The following is a 17,898-nucleotide window of genomic DNA, read 5'->3' on the forward strand; positions in this document are numbered from 1 at the left end:
CCGCCTTTCCCCCCTGCTCGGCCCGCGGGCCTTCTCTCCGCGTTGCTGCCTTTCCAGTGCTGCCGGAGATGCGGTCTCGGGGCGCGGGAACCAGAGGTAGAGAAGTAATGTCCTCCATGTCTTCAAATAAACCCTGTCTTGTTACAAATGAATACGCTTGCTTGTTTACTCGTGGTGGTGCAAGTGTCCGAAACCAAACTCCCCGCCATCGAGTTGACACCTGCGCCTAGTGGCGCTGGGAAGGAAAAGGGGTGCTCTCGAACCATGGGGGGCAAGACAGAGATCGGGTACCTTTCATGCTAAAGATTTATGTTGGTGGACGCGCCAGGATGAGGCAGGCTGTAAAACCAGGGCCACGCTGGCCAATAGAAGTGGTACGCCGTCTTAAAAGATTACAGATGTGGTCTTAAAAAAGTAAAACCAAACAACACAACAAAAAAGCTCCAAGGCCGAAGTATTACGAGTTTAGTGGGGACTCTATGTTAATGAGCAGTTTTACCGAATACTTTAGGGGTATAAAGTCTTCACACTCAAGATATTTTAGGCTGAATTGAGCATCAGAATTCGGATTGGGCATCGGGCTAGTGTCCTGGACAGCACTCCCCAGGCTAGAGGTTTGGAGATTAGCATCCTGTCACCTGGAGGTTACTCAAACCAAACCCTTTGCTGCCCAGCCTGTTTCAACTCCGATCAGAGCTACCCTGGTGGGTTATGTGCTGGCTCCTAACCCCAAGGCCAGTCAGCAGCTAATCCTGGAGAAAGCTGTGACTTTCAGCTCCCTTGAAGAGTTACAGTTTCAGAAACCCATGTGGATTTAGTTGATGCTTCACTTAGGTAGCTTCTTGTTTTAAAACAAACTTTTAAGACCCCATATAGCCGGGAACCATCTAGTTTCTTCACACTTTGCTATAGCACCCATATCTTGAGTGATCTTTTCATGGGAGCGAACATTGAGCAGGGCCATGCCATAAAAAACCAGTTGTACTTAAACGGGCTAGAATTGAGTTCAAGCCCCAAATACACCCATATGTCAATGGTTTGTATATGTCTCTGGTTCATTTTATAGCTACCATCTGTTTAGTCACTTAAGACCTTTATCTGTATAAGCCAATATTTCAAGTTTGTGGCCTGAAGCTTGCCTATACTTGTATAATTTCCTTTTCTCAGGTGTTTTAAATTCTATACCATTGGCTAAATTAATGTCACTACCAATAGAATTACCTTATGCTGCAGGGGGATGATTTATAATATATCTCTTTAATTTCTGGTGGTGGCTACTGGGAATTCAAGATGGCTGCACTCACTGTGCTGTAACCACATTGATACAGCTTCTTTAAGAGGCTGCTCTGAAGGGGAAGAGGAGGCTGTTTCCATAAAGAGTGACAGGCTTGGAAACCCATAGGTGCAGCCCTACCCTGTGCTATAAGACTGGGCATTGGGTGGACAACACTTCCTATAACCCTGAGAGTGGAGCACCGTGTGATCTAGTAGGACACTGGCAGGTGAACCACACACAGGACGGACCATGTGGGCAAGGAACCCGGTGATGTACTGGGTTACGCATTCAGCTACTAATAGCAAGGTCAGCAATTCGAAACTGCCAGCTGCTCCACTGGCGAAAGATGGTGCCTCTACTTCCTTCAACAGTACGGTAGTCTCATAAAGCCACGCAGGCATTTCTACTCCGTCCCACAGGCTCCCTGCGTGTTGGAGCCGAGTAAGTTGCAGTGAAAAGCAGTCCAGGTGGGATAGGCAGTAGGCTGATAACTTCCAGGTTGGCCTTTCAAACCCACTAGCTGCTCCTCAGAAAGCAGCAGCTATACACTCTCAAGGGGCTTTACAGTCTCATAAACCCTACATAGAGGGCCCCTATGGGTCCGTCAACTCGATGGCAGTGGGTTGGTTTGGTTTATAGAAAAGAGAGCAACCAGCCAGGTACAAAAAACCTTGGCAGTTGAGGCAGAATAAGCAGTTAAGAGTGGGGTGAATTTGGTGGGTGGCTATAAAGGATTCCTGTATGTTACATTAAGGAATGTAAACGTAGACAACAGGAAGTGTTTCAGACAACAGAGAAGTGATTCAAACTCACTGCCATGGAGTCAGAACCAACTTCTAGAGAGCAGATAGGACAGGGTAGAACCTCCCCTGTGCGTTTCTGAGACTCACTGTTCACAGGAGTAGAAAGCCTTGTGGTGGTTTCGAAACCAGCCTCTGGTGGTTTCGAACCACTGAGTTAGCAGTTAACGGCCCAACTCGTAACCACTATGCCACCAGGGCTCCTTAGAGAAGTGAGAGTCCCTTTATGCTCTGCATCTCATGGGCAGAAATGCACTCCCTTGCCTGCTTCTGAAGTTCCTTAGTGGCGGCAATGGAATCATCAAACATTTGTTAGGCACTTAGTGTTGTGGGTTCGAGTAAATGAAGGCCATTACAATGTCCAATTTAATTATGCGAAGTCTTTATTTTCAGGCTAGCCAGAATGCAGAGGGAACCTTTAAACGGACCGGTCCACTAGACAGCATGCAGCAGGGGTTGTCTTTGGCCACACCTTTTCTGTCATTTAGGGAGCAAGCAGAAGAAATAAAGACAAAACAAAACAAAAAAAGGTCAAAAATTCATACACCACTAAGCAGTATTGACAGAAGAAAAAATAATATATTTAGGTAAAAGCTTTTATTTTTTTTGTTCTTTTAAAAAAATCATTTTATTGGGGCTCATACAACTCATCACAATCCATACATACATCAATTGTGTAAAGCACACTTATACATTCGTTGCCCTCATCATTCTCAAAATTTGCTTTCCACTTGGGTTCCTGGAATCAGCTCATTTTCCTTTTTCACCTCCCCTTTCCTCCCCGCTCCCCTCTTCCTTATGAACCCTTAATAATTTACAAATTATTACTTTATCTTATCTTACACTACCCGGCATCTCCCCTCACCCACTTTTCTGTTGCCCATCCCCCATAGAGGAGGTTATATGTAGATCCCTGTGAAGAATGTTTTCCAATGTATTAAATTTATAGCATTGTTCAGTTCTGTCCACACTTCTTTCATGTTGCGAGTGCTCAACCAAATGATCATCAACTTTGTAGATCTCAATGGAAACCAGGTTGCAATAGTTCTCCAACATCGCATCCATATACAGCATCTGAGCACGGTTCAGGAGCTGCCGTTCTTCCCAGGTGAACTTTACCGCCACATAGCTGAATGTCAGTGATTCCTGAACACTGGTCATTTTCTTTGGTCCTTAGAACACTGCCGGCAAATGAGATGCTCTATTTTTGTCTTATCTGGATCAGCTCTAATGATGCTCACAAATTTCAATCTCTCATGAGGACACCCCAGAAATAATAATAGCCAAACCAGGCACTTCTTCCTCTAAGATGCTGTTTGGAGTCAGGTGAATGGATTTGGTTCATAACCCAGTCAGAAGTTGAAATCCTTCCTTGGGATGCTTCAATGTGCAAGACCGTAGTAAGAGATTTCTAACTCCCTAGACTGCACCATATTTCTTTGTTCCTCATGGGACCCTCACACTGCACCTTCACTTTAGGTAAAATCTTAAGTGCCTTGTTTTAAGATCCCAGCCTCCCTGGTGAAGAGAAAAAAGACTTGCATCTTTGTGTTTTGAAGAGGGGTAGTTTAAACAAGAATTAGCCTAAGGGCAATTACAAGCCTGCCTTCCATTGTGATGATAAAACTCATTACCTTGGGCTAGTGCAGGAGTGAGGTTTTTTTGTGTGAGTTTCACTTAGCCTTAGGTCAATTTAAAAAATGGGGAGACATCCTACCCTCCTCACCATTGATATTATATAACTTGTTGTTCCCTTGTCCTTGGGCTGGTTGGCTCCCCTCTTTTGCCCTATGTCCCCCTCTCATGTGTCTCCCTCCTGAGTCCTTGGTCCTGTTGTTTTCCTCTCCATATAGTTTATCCTGCCTATCTTATCTAGACTGACATGCAAAAATAATAATAAACACAAAAACAAAGTGGGGCTTGATCAAGTACAATGTAGCCAAGAGGAATTAATGAAGGTCGGACATGATAGTGGGACAAGAGGAAAGTAAAAGGAAATAGAGGAAAGGACTAGGAAGCAAAGGATATTTATAGAGGTCTAAATACAGGCAAGTACATATGTAAACATTTATAAGGATATGGAAATCTATGTACATATATTTAGACATTAAGTATTAAGGTAGCAGATGGACATTGGGCCTCTACTCAAGTACTCCCTCAATGCAAACACTTTGCTCTACTAACCAGGCATTCTGTGATGCTCACTTTCCCGACTAGACTGCTGAAGACAAAGCGGGTGCATTAGCAAATGTGGTGAAAGCTGATAGAGCCGGGCCATCAAAAGATAAAGCATCTTGGGTCTTAAAGGCTTGAAGATAAACAAGCAGCCCATCTCAGAAGCAACATGGAAGCACACCAGCCTGTGTGATCAGATGTTGATGGGATCAGTTATCAGGCATCAAAGACGCAGAACAAAAAGTCAGGGAGAAGGCAGAGTGAAGACCCAAAGCCCATCTGTAGGCAATTGGACATCCTCTTACAGAAGGGTCACGAGGAGGAGACCAGCCAGTCAGGGTGCAGTATAGCACGAATGAAACATACAACTTTCCTCTAGTTCTTTAATGCTCCTATCCCCCACCCCCTCCTCACTGTCATGATCCCAATTCTACCTTACAAATCTGGCTAGACCAGGGCATGTCTAGACACGGGTACAGATATGAGCTGAAAATACAGGGAATCCAGGACAGATAACCCCCTCAGGACCAAAAATGAGAGTAGTGATACCAGGGTTGGAGGAAGGTGGGGGGAGAAAGGGGGAGCTAATCACAATGATCAACATGTAACCCCCTCCCAGGGGGATGAACAGAAAAGTGGATGAAGGGAGACATCAGTTGGTGTAAAACATGAACAAACATTTTTTTCAATAAAATTATCAAGGGTACTGGGGGTAGGGGGGTGAATGAGCTGATATCAAGGGCTCAAATAGAAAGAAAATGTTTTTAAAATGATGACAACAAATGTACAAATGTGCTTGACACGATGGATGTATAGATTCTGATAAGAGCTGTGAGAACCCCCAATAAAATGATTTTTTGAAAAATGAGGAGACATAAGCTTGTCTATTTCATGCAATACATAGTGAGCCCTGCACATGTACCATTCCCATCAGTCTTACCAGGCTTCGGTTAAGTAACTTAGACAAGATTATACAGCCACGTGGCAGAATTAAAGTCTGAATTCCAGGGTAGCCCAGACTTCAGGGCAGGAGAATACTGATAGGAGAAACAGCATTTTTAAACTGAACTGAAAGGGATTAGTAGTAGTCTGCTAAACCAACCAGCCGAATAAAAAACCCCGAAAATCCAAACTGTCCTTGAGTCCATTCAGACTCATTGAGACCCTATAGGACAGGGTAGACCTGCCCTGGTGGGTTTCTGAGACTGTAACACTGGGAACAGAAAGCCTGCACACCTTTCTCCTGGCTCCGTAAATTAATTTCTTAAGAGCACTTTTGAGTGGGGAAGGGGTTAGGCGTAGGGGGTAAGGAAGCTGTTTATGGCAGGCAGAGCTGTGCAGGTGCATCTCCCTCATGCCTATTACTTGTAAAGTGCAGACCATTTGCAGAGAGGAGAGAGAATGCTCAACACTAACTTCACTCGGAAAATCATGTCAGACGCGGCCCTCTGAACTTTGAGAGCTATTCAGGACCAAGTGTCTAACTCAGTGACACCATGGCAGCTCCACAGGTGACAGCATGTAATCATCTTCAAAATGATTTTCCCGATAGACTTATACCAGCCAATGATTTGTGAAAATCCCTTATAGTTAATACATTAGGTGACAGTCTCTATGGACGAACTGTATTTTGACTACTCTATTTCTGGTTTTGGTTAAAAAACTGCATCCCTAGCTCTGATTTACTCATCTATATACTCCCCAAGTTTTAATATCCTGATTTTCACAACTGATGTTCATTCTACTCATATTTTAAAAAATGAATAGGTGGGCTTTCATTTTGTCTATCACTATGGAATGCTAGCCATTTTTAGCTTTTCCCCAGAGGAATAGCATCCCCTCGTTTGTTCTCTGTTCCTGTTTTCCTGTGGGGAGGAATACAAATTGTAGCATTCTATCTAGGCTTCGCCTCAGATCATTTCTAGTATCAGATCTTTATGCTGACTCATTTCTCTGGCTTTTCTGGTTTGTGCTTGTGTTCATTGGAGACAACCTACAATTACTAGGGTCTTTATTGACATGTTAGATTTCACATGATTGTTTATCTTCCATCACACTTGCTGGAATGAAATCTCCATTTTCTCCCCGTTTAGATCAGTTTGAATTCTTTCTCTAGTCTGTACGGGGGGAGGGAGAGTGTGCTGAGGGAGCACAACCGTTGGGTTCAGCCAGTGACCTGAAAGGAAAGGCCTCCAGAGGGACCATGTAGTCTGACCTGAAGGATGAGTCAGTTAAGCAGATGCATGAGGGAGTGACAAGAGCACTAATGTTCCAGAGGGGAAACATCCCCATCCCAGAAAGAGTATGGAACCTTCACGGCCACTTGAAAGTATTTCACTCTTATAGTAGATGGAGAATGTCTAAGTTTTGAGGTGGACGGTGGAAATCTAAGAGCTTTAAATATAAACTCCCTAGTACAACCCTGTACATTCTTAAATGACTAGTGTGCCCCACTTGTTTAGCTGACTCTTATCTTAAATACTCTTCCACACCAGGCCAGTCACGTTTGAGTTAATTTCTGAAAGGCTGTGGTTACTTTCACACAATCACATTAGGAAGCTTCATCACTCTCTGCAATCAACTTGTTAGGTGGTAACCTCCAAGGACGTTTGTCTGCCTGGTTTGCCATAGTTATCTTCCGGGGTAACAGGCTGCCTTCCAGTGATTCACGGAATACTTGTGAAAGCATACTGTGCACACCAAGCACTGATCTAGATGCTTATAATTATCAGTGAACAAAACAGAAATCCTTACTGTGCATTATTTCACATCCCTCCACTCTGCACCTGGAGGGGACAGGAAATGATACATAATACTTACATGGTATGTTAGAAGTTGGTAAATCTATGAGAAAAAAATACAGCAGGATCAGTGGGATTTGGAGTCTTGGGTGGGAAAGAAAATGGCACTGCAGTATTCAACGGGATTCTTGACATCCTTCATCTTAGAAGGAAATGGAAGAAAAAGTTGGCAGAGAAAACTAATGTTAAGACTCTTAAGCAGTAGTATGTCTTGATCTCATGTGCAGGAAGCCAACTGGCAGGGACAGAGTGACTGAAGAGGCTTAGCAGCTGAGATCAGATTAAAAGCCATGGTAAGATTCAAGAGATACCAAACAATAGCGAGAAACAACTTCACCTTAGCTTTGATAGCACAGTTCAACACCCCCTACCCTCCTCCCCCCAAAAAACCCCCAGCAAACAAATGGAGAGGGTGCTGAGAATCCCATCTCATTCGTGGCTCACAGGACTGTCAAACAGTGTAGCCACTATGTAAAGCTTCCACAGTGCTTCCTCAATTTAGAAATACCTATGACCAAGCAATTCCTCTATTTGGTATACATCCTAAAGAATTAAGATCGCAGCATGAATCGATGCATATGTAGCTGCAGCACTACTCACCATAGCAAAAAGGTGACACCAACTACAGGTCATGAATGGAAGAATGGATAAACTTGCACATACACACAGTGGAGTACTGTGCAGTGTCGAAGACTCCAAATGGATGAACCCAGAAGACAACATTCTTAGTGAGATTAGCCAAGCACAGAAAGGGCAAACAGTTTAAGAAACTACTATTATGAAGAGTCTGGAAAAGGTAATCACACAGAGGAAGCAGTCTTTGATGGTTACTGGGGGTGGAGTGGGGTCACAGGCTAGAGGTATAAATGTGGGTGAAGAGGAAGACATCATCCAAGGGGGAGATGGGCAAAGAATGATGGAAATGGGGCCACTGGTGACATTCTAATGCAAAAGTGATGTCAATCTACTCTGTAAACCTTGACCCAGTTCACAAAAGTTCAAATGAAAGTCTTGGCAAGGACTTTTGGCTTTATTCTGAAACAGCCATGGAACAGCGTGGAAGGGGTTCCTATGACGCTGATCTGTCTTACTTTATATGAATGTTTTATATATATCTGCTGTGTTTAGGACAGACTGTAAGGTATAATGGCAAGCAGCCCAATTAAGCTGTATTTGCAATCCAGGCAAATCATGGTCAACATCAATATGGGAGTCATCAGCATACGGTGGCATTTAAGTCACTGAACTGCACGTGGTCATCAATGGAATGTTTTCTTGTCCTGGTTCACTCAAACCTTGAATTTCAAACTCTCAACCATCCTTTCCAATTTGTTCATTTTAGGATGGGAGTTCTGGAAGTTCCAATTTGTTCATTTGAGGATGGGAATGATTTATTCATAATGACCATTTATTTGATGTTTTATTTTAACAGACAAATCCTTGTCTTCAGAAGTGTATTAGCTTCTAAGAATAAACCCAAAGCAGAACTATAAAAGAATGAACATGAGAGACTGTCTCCAGACTGAACTAGAGAGCTGTGCTGTCCATAGTTGGATTTTCATGCTCTGATACGCTGCATGGCACCTAAGAAACAATGCCAAACCCCAAACCAAACTCACTGCCACTGAGTCAATTCCAACTCATAGTAACCCTATAAATCCCACATATAGTTCCCAAGGCTTTCTAACTTCATGGGAATAAGCCTCATCTTTCTCCCTTGGCAAGACTGGTGGTCTAGAACTGCTGACCTTGCAGTTAGCAGCCCAACTTGTAACCCACTGTACCACCACACTCTTTTGAGAAGTCAGTACCAGTTTAATGATTATCCAAGAAAGCAAAGCAATGGTAATCATAATCCATCAACACATAAAACAAAATTACAAAAGGAAATTTATTTCAAAAGCATAGGGAAACATTTATATCGGAACAGGTGATAAACAGGCATCTTGCAAAAGAAAATCAATAGCATGAACTTTTTCATTCAAATTTTTTCAAGCCAAACATAACCTAAGTTGTACACTATTGCTTCATGGAAGGGGAACAGTGAGGGAAGAAACAAACTCAATATTCACCTTTAGAAAGTGAAGTCTTTTCTGCTCAGCTTTGAGTTTACAAAAAAAAAAAAAAGACAAAATAGTTACCCTTAATTGTTCAGATGTTTATAGCTGTTTCTATACTTGAATGGCTTTAGGCCACTGACTGATATACCTTTGATGCCCACTAGCTGGTCACAGTTCAAAGGACAATTGCCAGGTTCCTATGTCTGTTCAGATTTTAAGAAAGCTTAGGTTCAGCTCAGCATCTTTTGGAATGTTCAGAGATTATTGCCACCACTCCAGAGTTAAGCTGACCAACTTCCTTTACTCACTTGTATCATTCTAGCCTGAAAGAAATCTTTTTCCTATAAATATTATGCAGTAATTCTAGCAAAAGGGTTTCCCCCAAGTAGAAGCAACTCAGAGAACATTAATAAGCAACAGGGAAGACACCTGCATTGGAAATGCGCACTTTTCTCCCAAAAATACCTCAAACTTCTAGGTAAATGTCATTAAAGATTTGATTTGAATAGCAAACTTGAGGAAGGAAGATTAACTGTGGAACAAAAAATATATGAAACATTCAAATGCAGACCAAGAGCCTATGCTACTACAGTTGCCCATGACAGTAAACACTCCACAAACCCCCTGTCCATTGTTTTAACCTAAGAGCTATTGGCTAACGTACTCGATTAATTTTGATTAATAACCTGAGAAGTTAAAATCTTGAAAGTGGCAAAAACATGAGAGAGTATCTCGTTCTCATCACTACTCCATGTTATCAAGTCCTGTTTCCTGGGCAGCCCTGGTTGTCAGTTCCCCAGATTCTGATGACCTAGCCTCCTCCTGCAGGAACCTGTCCGGACATCAGTTTCCTATTCTGGCTACTGTTCAACACTAGGGATCTATCTCCTCATGGATCTCTGAAAACACAGCCTTTTACTTGGAAGTAACAAAAATGAAGCAGGTGCAGCAGACTCAAATTCCTCGCTCTTGGGGAAAAAAGCACATCTAGATGACAAATCAAAAATGGGTTCAGCCTCAAAAGGATAATCACTGTGTCAAAGACTACCCGTTCCTGGAATTTAAAAATAATGATTCCTGTTGTGCAGTCAAGTTTCACGGCATGCATATATATCCTTACATATATATGCTATGTATGTATTTCTGTATGTGTATTAAACATACCTGCTTCTATTCTCCAGAATAAGATTCCACATTCAAAAGTTTACATCACAACATATGAAGAAGAGTAGGTTACGCAGTGCAAAGGAACTTCTTCTTTAAAAAGTTTCACTTCTACAATTTAAGAAAATTCGGAAGGGTGTGACTTTTATAATGCTAGGAAGGAAAGCTGCACTATTGCCTAGCAACTTATTAAAAAAACCATCAGAAGTAAAATGTTCAGATTGACCACTGCCCTTCTCCATATACTGGGTGAGAGAACAGGCAGAGGGAAAAGGGAAATGAGTCACCTTTCAAAGCTAATGCCCTTTGCCAGTTTGGAGAAATACACCGAAGAATGACAAGTTAGATTTGAACTGTTCTCAACAAGTTAGTTTAAAGTAAGAGATTCACAAAACGAAGTTCGGCTAATGGCAATATTGCAAAAACAAGTCAGGATTGTTGACAGAGCATCCAAAAATATCGCTGTGGTTTTACCTTGGACACAACCATGGTTTGTTACAAAAGTATCATACATACAAAGGTATAAAGAACAGTAAGTTTTAGCTGAAAGCAGCAGTCCTTTGAAAGAGACATCCCCGGCAATCCAACGAGTAGTAGAATTTAAGAATAGTAAGCTCATGATGATGCGGAAGAATGTGATGTTTTATTCAGAAGAGTCTTCCCCGACTGCGATTTCCTCGAGCTCCCCAGCCTCGGCCACCTCTACTTCCCCTGAAGGCTCCTCTCTGTTCTGAGAAAAAGCGAAATCGGGTTTAGGTGTTGCTTGGGCCTTGCTGATAACAGCCAACACAGCTCTCATCTCTGTGTGGAGCAGGACAGGACGTCCTCTAAGAGCAAAGCTGGTAGTCTGTCCAGCTTATGCTGTTCTTAAAAACAGCATCACATCCACTGAAGCAGAGCTACCCAAGTGCACTCATGATAACCATGACACTAATTTGTATTTCGGTGTCTACCACTCATTACCAAAGACAGTGAAATGCTAATATTGTTGTAATCACCAAGGAATTAGCAGAAAAGTCACTGGCTAAGACAGAAAAATATACCTTCCACTTGAAATAAGCAGGCAGATTTCTTTGGTTTCAGTCATATTTCAAACCTAGTCTCATACAAGATACTTTACTGCTTCATTAGCTATGAGTTAGAGTGCTCATGTTATGTGTGTATGTACATGTATATATATATAAATAATGTTAGGTATATCTGGGTGGGGGGGGCCTTACAAGAGGACATGGAAAAATTCCATTCTCTTTCAATTCCATTTTTCCATCTTGAATAACTTCCACATTAACTTTGCAGCCCATTTTTGTCATAGATTCTAATGTTAAAACTGAAATAATCTCAATTGTTTAGCTATATCTAATGAATGAATATATGAAATGTACTGTATTATTAGATATGAGCATCTTTTTTTTTTTTTTTTAGCATCTTTTTAAAAATTGGCTATTTCCTTTTAGTAATCAGCTGGTGTAGCCACTTCTACGGTATTGAGTGACCAGTTTTTGTTTTTTTGAAGAGTTTCATTGTGAAGGGTTAGTTTGTATTTCCACAATACCTTCATGGTTCCTGGCAATTTCCTTTCTTTTTCTGTATTGGGGTCACTGACTTCGAGAGGCATGTTTTCCCAAGTGCTACATGGTGCTACATGTTCAACTCAATTTGTGAGGCCACTGGGGTGAGCTAGAAGGGACTGAAGTCAGTCGTTTTCCCAACAGCCCGAATTCCCAAAACTAGACCTGAAAATGCATCTGAGAGCCATGATACAATAGATAATTTAAAATTACAACCAAGTACCAAAAATATTAGTGTCTTATATTAATTTTTGCTCCCAAAGATGCGCTAGGTCTTATTTTCAGGAGATGTCCTACTTTTCCATGAAGAAGAATACGGTACACATTTATTGTTGAACTCTTTTTGCCGGCTCTCTGATTAAAAGAGACCTCATACTTCCTGTCTGCTCCAGCTACGCTGGCATGAACAGTGAGCTGCGCGGTGGCAACCGCCGCTGCAGTCCAGAGTCCAGAGTTACCGTAGCTTTGGGTGGCCTTAGGGCGGAGGATGCCTTATATTTCAGCAAGAGGCAAAACTCTAAGTAGGTCTTATTTTGGGGAGGGGGGTGTCTTACTTTCGGGGAAACGGTATAATAACAACCATTATCTCTGCCAGGTTTTAAATATGCTTTTACCCAAACGGAAACGCTCACCATAATTAAAGTTCCCCAAGTTGCTGCTGTATTTCCCACTAGGAGGATTATAAATTTGTCTGGCATCTCTTTTTGGTCCTGCTGCAGATTTCTTGGGTGGTGAGCCTGATGTTGTATCTTCATTGGCTCTTCTCTGCCTACAATGGTAAGAAAAACAATATTAAAGCATTCTGTCATATCAGAGGCTATCAATGTCTATGATTTTCAGCATATTAGCTATCACAGACACAATATAGATGACAGTCACAAAAGAGAAAAATGAGCAACACTCTGGTGTGTCCAATTAACACTGGCTTGGTTATTGTAGTCACTGTCAAAAGTGAAATATGCAGAAAACCAGAGTTTCACCAAGTCACATATTTCACTATTCTATATTCATATTAAGAGTTGACATTTTCAATATTTAAATTAATTAAATATGGTTTAACCAATAATGACTATTGTGTAAAGGTATGTGAAACACAAATTCTAATAACACTCAAAACTAAAAAAAAAAAAAAAAAGGATTTCTTACCCCAACTCAACCTTCTGTACTGGTTTCCAGGACAATGTTACTGTGCTCTTATACGAAGGAGGAATGTGGAAGAGATCCTAAGGACACAAAATGGATGAAAAGACTTAGAGAAATGTTTCTGGTAACAGGAAGGAGAGCTTGTGAGGGCCATCAATGGATACAACCTTAGGGATCAATTTTAGGAGGAGCTTTAGCTTAACCTTGCTCTAGTGCAAATGACAATAACAAAAACACACAGGAAACACTGTTTACAAATTACACCTACTGCTTCATTAACTGCATCCTGTAACATCATTTAGAAAATGGCAGCCAAGTTTGCTTCTAAACTTTTAGTTTCAAGACAGAGTATCATGTTCACAACAAGGCATCAGCAAGTACTCTGCTTTGCACAGGTGCAGCCACCATGGGCAATCAGATACAATCTGCATCTACATTTACATTCAAGTTTTAGAGACCTGGTTACATTTTTTTTTTCATCCTTCCTCTCAATAAAGATAAGTCCACAAGATTTAAATATCACGATTAATATGTGGCAAAATTAAAAATGTTTACAAAAATGTTACAATAACCGAGATTTGAAATAACATATCCTCAAAATGATGGATTCTTAAACATATTTACTCCCAGTCTTTTAAACACTTACCCTTAATTTTTATACTAAAGTGAAATCTGATAAAAGGGACCAGGTTTTTTTGCCCCTGGCAGTTAACCCTATAATGCTGAGCATGGCGTTTTTGTAACATTTAATTAAATGTATATATTAATATATATTGATAACTATGAAAGAATAAAAACAAAGACATTTTTTCCCTGAAATAAAAAATTCAGCCGTTATAGGGTTAAGATATATGTAGATAGGAATCACTTCCTTCAAACAAAACCTAAGGTTAGTACATCAAATAAATGGAGAGGATTAAGTCCCTGTCAAGTACTTTAATACTGTACATACTCAAGTATAAGCCGAGTTTTCCAGCACATTTTTAATGCAGTTTTTGTGGTAAATATTAGGTGCCTCAGCTGATATTCGGGTCGGCTTACACTCGAGTATGCACGGTACTGTGAGCTTCCCAGATGGAGTGACAGCATATGAAAGTTCTATTATTGGGCAATGGATGTACAAATGTGCTTGACACAATTGATGTACGTATGGATTGTGATAAGAGTTGTATGAGCCCCTAATAAAACAATTGAAAAAAAAAAAGTTCTATTATTCAGACCGGGAACACAGAAGAAGCTTCAGCCTGAAACACACCAAATCTCAAGTCACAGTGGGATTCACTACAGTAGATGTGAAGATTAGGTTGTAGAATTGGAAGAGCCTGCTGAGATAGAAACTATGAATTATGACCAATGACTAGAATGGACTAAATAAAGCACACCAGGTTTTCTCTGACCTCCATGAAAGCAAAGAACTGATCAAGTCACATCCCACTTAACACACAATTCATGACTGTGGCAAGGCCCCCAATAACTGATTTCGCTCTCCTTATTCTTTGCTCTTCCCAACACTTTCTGACTAACATACTGTTAACGTCTAAAAAAATGACTACTTTGCGATTTCTCATTCTCTCAGGTACTTCATAATGTAAATAGAACCAAAGGGTAATTATGACTTAGTGGCCAAAACAGAGAGCACTGACGTTACAGTAGAATAAAGCTCACAGTGTGAGTGAAGCAGGTCTTTACTCATCATTCTAAATGACCAAATAATGGCACGGAGATCATCAGAACTTAAGGAATGTGGAAGAGACCTTAAGGACACAAACTGAAATTTGTGGGGCTGAAGAACTTTGCATGCTTCCCTTTGTTTCTGTAGTACCTTCTTTAATATACTTTAAGTAGGTCATATGATGTAAAACTCTGTAAGAGCTTTAGAAATCTCACTGGGGGTTGCACAAGTGTACAGTTTTCTCACAGACCAAACATCAAGAATGCATAGCATCTCCCCTTGAACAATCCCATTAGCCTGGTGCCATCCTGTCCATTTTGATTGCTGTGACCCCGTAGGACAGAGCACAGCTGCCCCATTGGGTTTCCTAAGCTGTCATCTTTACAGAAGATGGCCACATCTGTCTTCTGAGAAGCAGCTCAGGAGTTCAACCTCAAACATTTTGGTAAGCGGGGAAGCCTCAGCCACTGTATCACCAGAGCTCCTTAAACAGCTCTCTTACAGACAGACCTGCAAACACACGAACAACCTGTTGCTAGTTAACTGGGAAGGCAGGATAACTTACCTTGATTAAAACATTGATATTATTTGTGATCTTCAATGCAACAACTTTAATCTTGTTCTGCAAAGGGAAACAATTAAAATTCCAATCACTTTTTATGATGCACACTCCATTCTAATTTGGAACTACAGCAGCAACAGATGTAGCTTTCAGAATCGGTCTACAGTTAAGGAATTCTTTGGTTTGAATCTGTAGATACTATTTACTCTATTTCTGGATTCTGAACTAGTCTAGATATGGCAGAGGAGGAAGCAAATCATCTTTGTATGTTCACATGACATGTTGGGAGAGTAAACTTATTACCTGAAAAGTAGACAAGGGCTAAGCCACATTCACTTAAAAGTTTTAAAGCAAACCAGTTTAAGCTGTAGGATGACATAATGAACACTTTAAACAGTTCATTAAGACTGGGACAGAGCGTGATTAAATAGTTGAGATCAAGGAAAATGAAGGAAAATTAGAGACAAACCACTTATAACATGACACAGAATTGGAAGAGGAATTTTTTCTATTGTAAACTGTTGCTTGGGTTTCAAAAAGGTGAAATTAAAATATTATGGCCATTAATCAAGTATTTAAGTAAAATTTACTGTTGAGACACTAGTGAGAGGTTGGAATACATCATTTAAGTTCAGTAACACACTTCATTGACACTGGAAATACCAGGTATTTCAGCTGTGAGGAAAAACACTTCTTCTAAAACTTAGCCAATAGCTCTATATAAAGATAATTTCGGTCATATCGTATCTTCCAGGCCAGTCCAATCTCACATTTCTATGTGAACTCACATCTGAATTACTGTGCATCTTTAGGACTTGTAACAAACCGTGGCAATCAGAGATGTGGGAGAGCCAGTGCTCTTACTTACCTCTTCGGTCTTTAAGGCCTCTCCTGTTTTCCCCTGGAGTGCTAAACGAAGTTGCCTTATATAAACCTGCAGGCCCCGGGCAAAGTATTGCAGCCTAAATGAAGAATGGTTTCCTTAATTAGCACATAATCTCTTTAATTTTGTTTTCAAATTCAAATGATATACTCACAAGAACAAAATGATTCTAGGTACAAAAAATGGACAGTGTATTACAAATGTCTTAAGTAGCTTGTTTCAGCCAGGTATGTTGAAATGACTGATTCAAGCCATGACATCAACTGTCTTCTGAGGAGCTGCTGATGGGTTCTGAACCACTGACCTTGCGGTTCCATGAGCTGGCCAGCAAGAAGGCTTGGTTCAACTCCCAACAATAGAACCGGATCAGACCCTCTCCTTCCCACCAGACCCCTAGTCTTAAACTCCTGGGAGGTGAACCCTTGATAAGATTTGATAGCATTTCTGCCTCCTTTTGGGGTCTAAGGTCAGGTAGAATAAAAGCTGAAACAAAATCCACAAAGGTTTAAGACAGCTTTGCCAAAGATGGGAACCTCTTCATCACCTGATTTTGAAATCTTTGAGCTTCTCAGCATTCAGTTTGGCTGTTAAAAAATCGGGGAGTTTTCGGCCCAACTGATGAAAGCTGTACAATAAACACTCCACATAGCTGAATTGCAGCTTAGGCTCTTCGTTTCCAGCATTCTCCCCATTTTCTGCTTCTTCTGGGGGGAGAGGCATGTACTCCTTTGATAAGAAAAAATTGAGACATTTTTAATTTCCTATGCCATTGTCCTTGGGTGCCATTTGAGTTAATCCCCAAGCGAAGCAACCCTATTAACAAAACAACACACTGCCTAATCCAGAGCCATCCTTATGATTGTCTGCAAATATTCCTAATGGTAAACATACACAGTAATCGTTGAGTTGCTTTTAAGACATTATTAAACAATATCAGAAGTTTAAGTTAGCTTTTTTGTTGTATTGGATCAATACTTGGTCTGACAACTCCATGTATACCCACATTACAGCAGCTAGTACCACTAATGACAATGAAAGTAGCTAATTATACATTTAAGTGGATGAGGGAATTGAGGGTCAGGACTTGGGGGACATCGCAAAGGTGACAAAGTTATTAAGTCACAGGGTCAACACTCAATTTGACTTTTATATGAAGTTGATTATTTTAACCACAAGACTAACTACAAAAGAATCATTTTGGAGTATTGGTTCATACTGTTTTAATATTGACTCCATCCGCATTCAAAAGGTATGTAGTATCAATGTGATAATGACCAGTAGGTGCTACAAGTCTGAAAGGAACATGGATATGGATGAAGCAGTTCAGGCTAAATGCAACATGCTCCATCTTGCCCACTTCTAGCAATTGTTTACATCAAATTAGAACATCATTCATGATAAACATTTTTTCAAGTATTATCTTTCCCCATCATTTATGACTGAGACAACAAAGTTTATTGAGCGACTGCTAAAGCTATTTGGCATTGGAAAGCTATCTGGTTGGTAGTTTGAAAGCAAAGTTAAACACCTTTCACCATGCTAATTCATTTTGAGACAAGCATGATCAAGAATGAGAGCTGATTTATTTTATGAAGATAATAATATTTTGGTAAGTTTATAACAAAAGCTTACTACCAATTCTGCATTACACTGTGTGTAAAGCACCAGCAAAAAGCTTAACTCTGAGTATAAGTCAACTCAGTGCCAGCGGTGTCTACAATTTATTTAGCCTAGAGAATAAAAGCAAGGCAAAACAACTGCTATGAAATCTGATACCACTCAAGTAGTCAGCAT

General features: G+C 40.7%; 2 protein-coding genes across 4 annotated transcripts in view; both read right to left on the reverse strand.

Annotated features, from left to right (window-relative positions):
* TTC17 (tetratricopeptide repeat domain 17) overlaps positions 1 to 577 on the reverse strand; it is a 119,736-nt gene extending 119,159 nt beyond the window's left edge. Inside the window, exon 1 of the mRNA XM_045291124.1 lies at positions 500 to 577. Coding sequence (XP_045147059.1) covers positions 500 to 577 — 78 coding nt within the window. The remainder of the gene's footprint in view (positions 1 to 499) is intronic.
* Positions 578 to 2,456: 1,879 nt separating this feature from the next.
* Positions 2,457 to 17,898, reverse strand: part of API5 (apoptosis inhibitor 5) — a 29,072-nt gene continuing 13,630 nt past the window's right edge. The window contains exons 9-14 of one of the 3 annotated variants that reach the window (XM_045290956.1): positions 16,649 to 16,830; positions 16,090 to 16,183; positions 15,225 to 15,281; positions 12,991 to 13,067; positions 12,477 to 12,613; positions 2,457 to 2,553 (exon numbers count right to left, since the gene is read on the reverse strand). In XM_045290956.1, coding sequence (XP_045146891.1) covers positions 2,495 to 2,553; positions 12,477 to 12,613; positions 12,991 to 13,067; positions 15,225 to 15,281; positions 16,090 to 16,183; positions 16,649 to 16,830 — 606 coding nt within the window. In that variant the 3' untranslated portion in view covers positions 2,457 to 2,494. Of the gene's footprint in view, positions 2,554 to 8,924; positions 11,007 to 12,476; positions 12,614 to 12,990; positions 13,068 to 15,224; positions 15,282 to 16,089; positions 16,184 to 16,648; positions 16,831 to 17,898 lie in introns of those variants that run through there. The other 2 variants (XM_004708307.2, XM_004708306.2) reach the window with 2 other exon arrangements.

This window comes from Echinops telfairi, unplaced genomic scaffold (assembly GCF_000313985.2).
Source record: "Echinops telfairi isolate 266 unplaced genomic scaffold, ASM31398v2 ScPeMD7_60;HRSCAF=208, whole genome shotgun sequence".
Taxonomy (NCBI): Eukaryota; Metazoa; Chordata; class Mammalia; order Afrosoricida; family Tenrecidae; genus Echinops; species Echinops telfairi.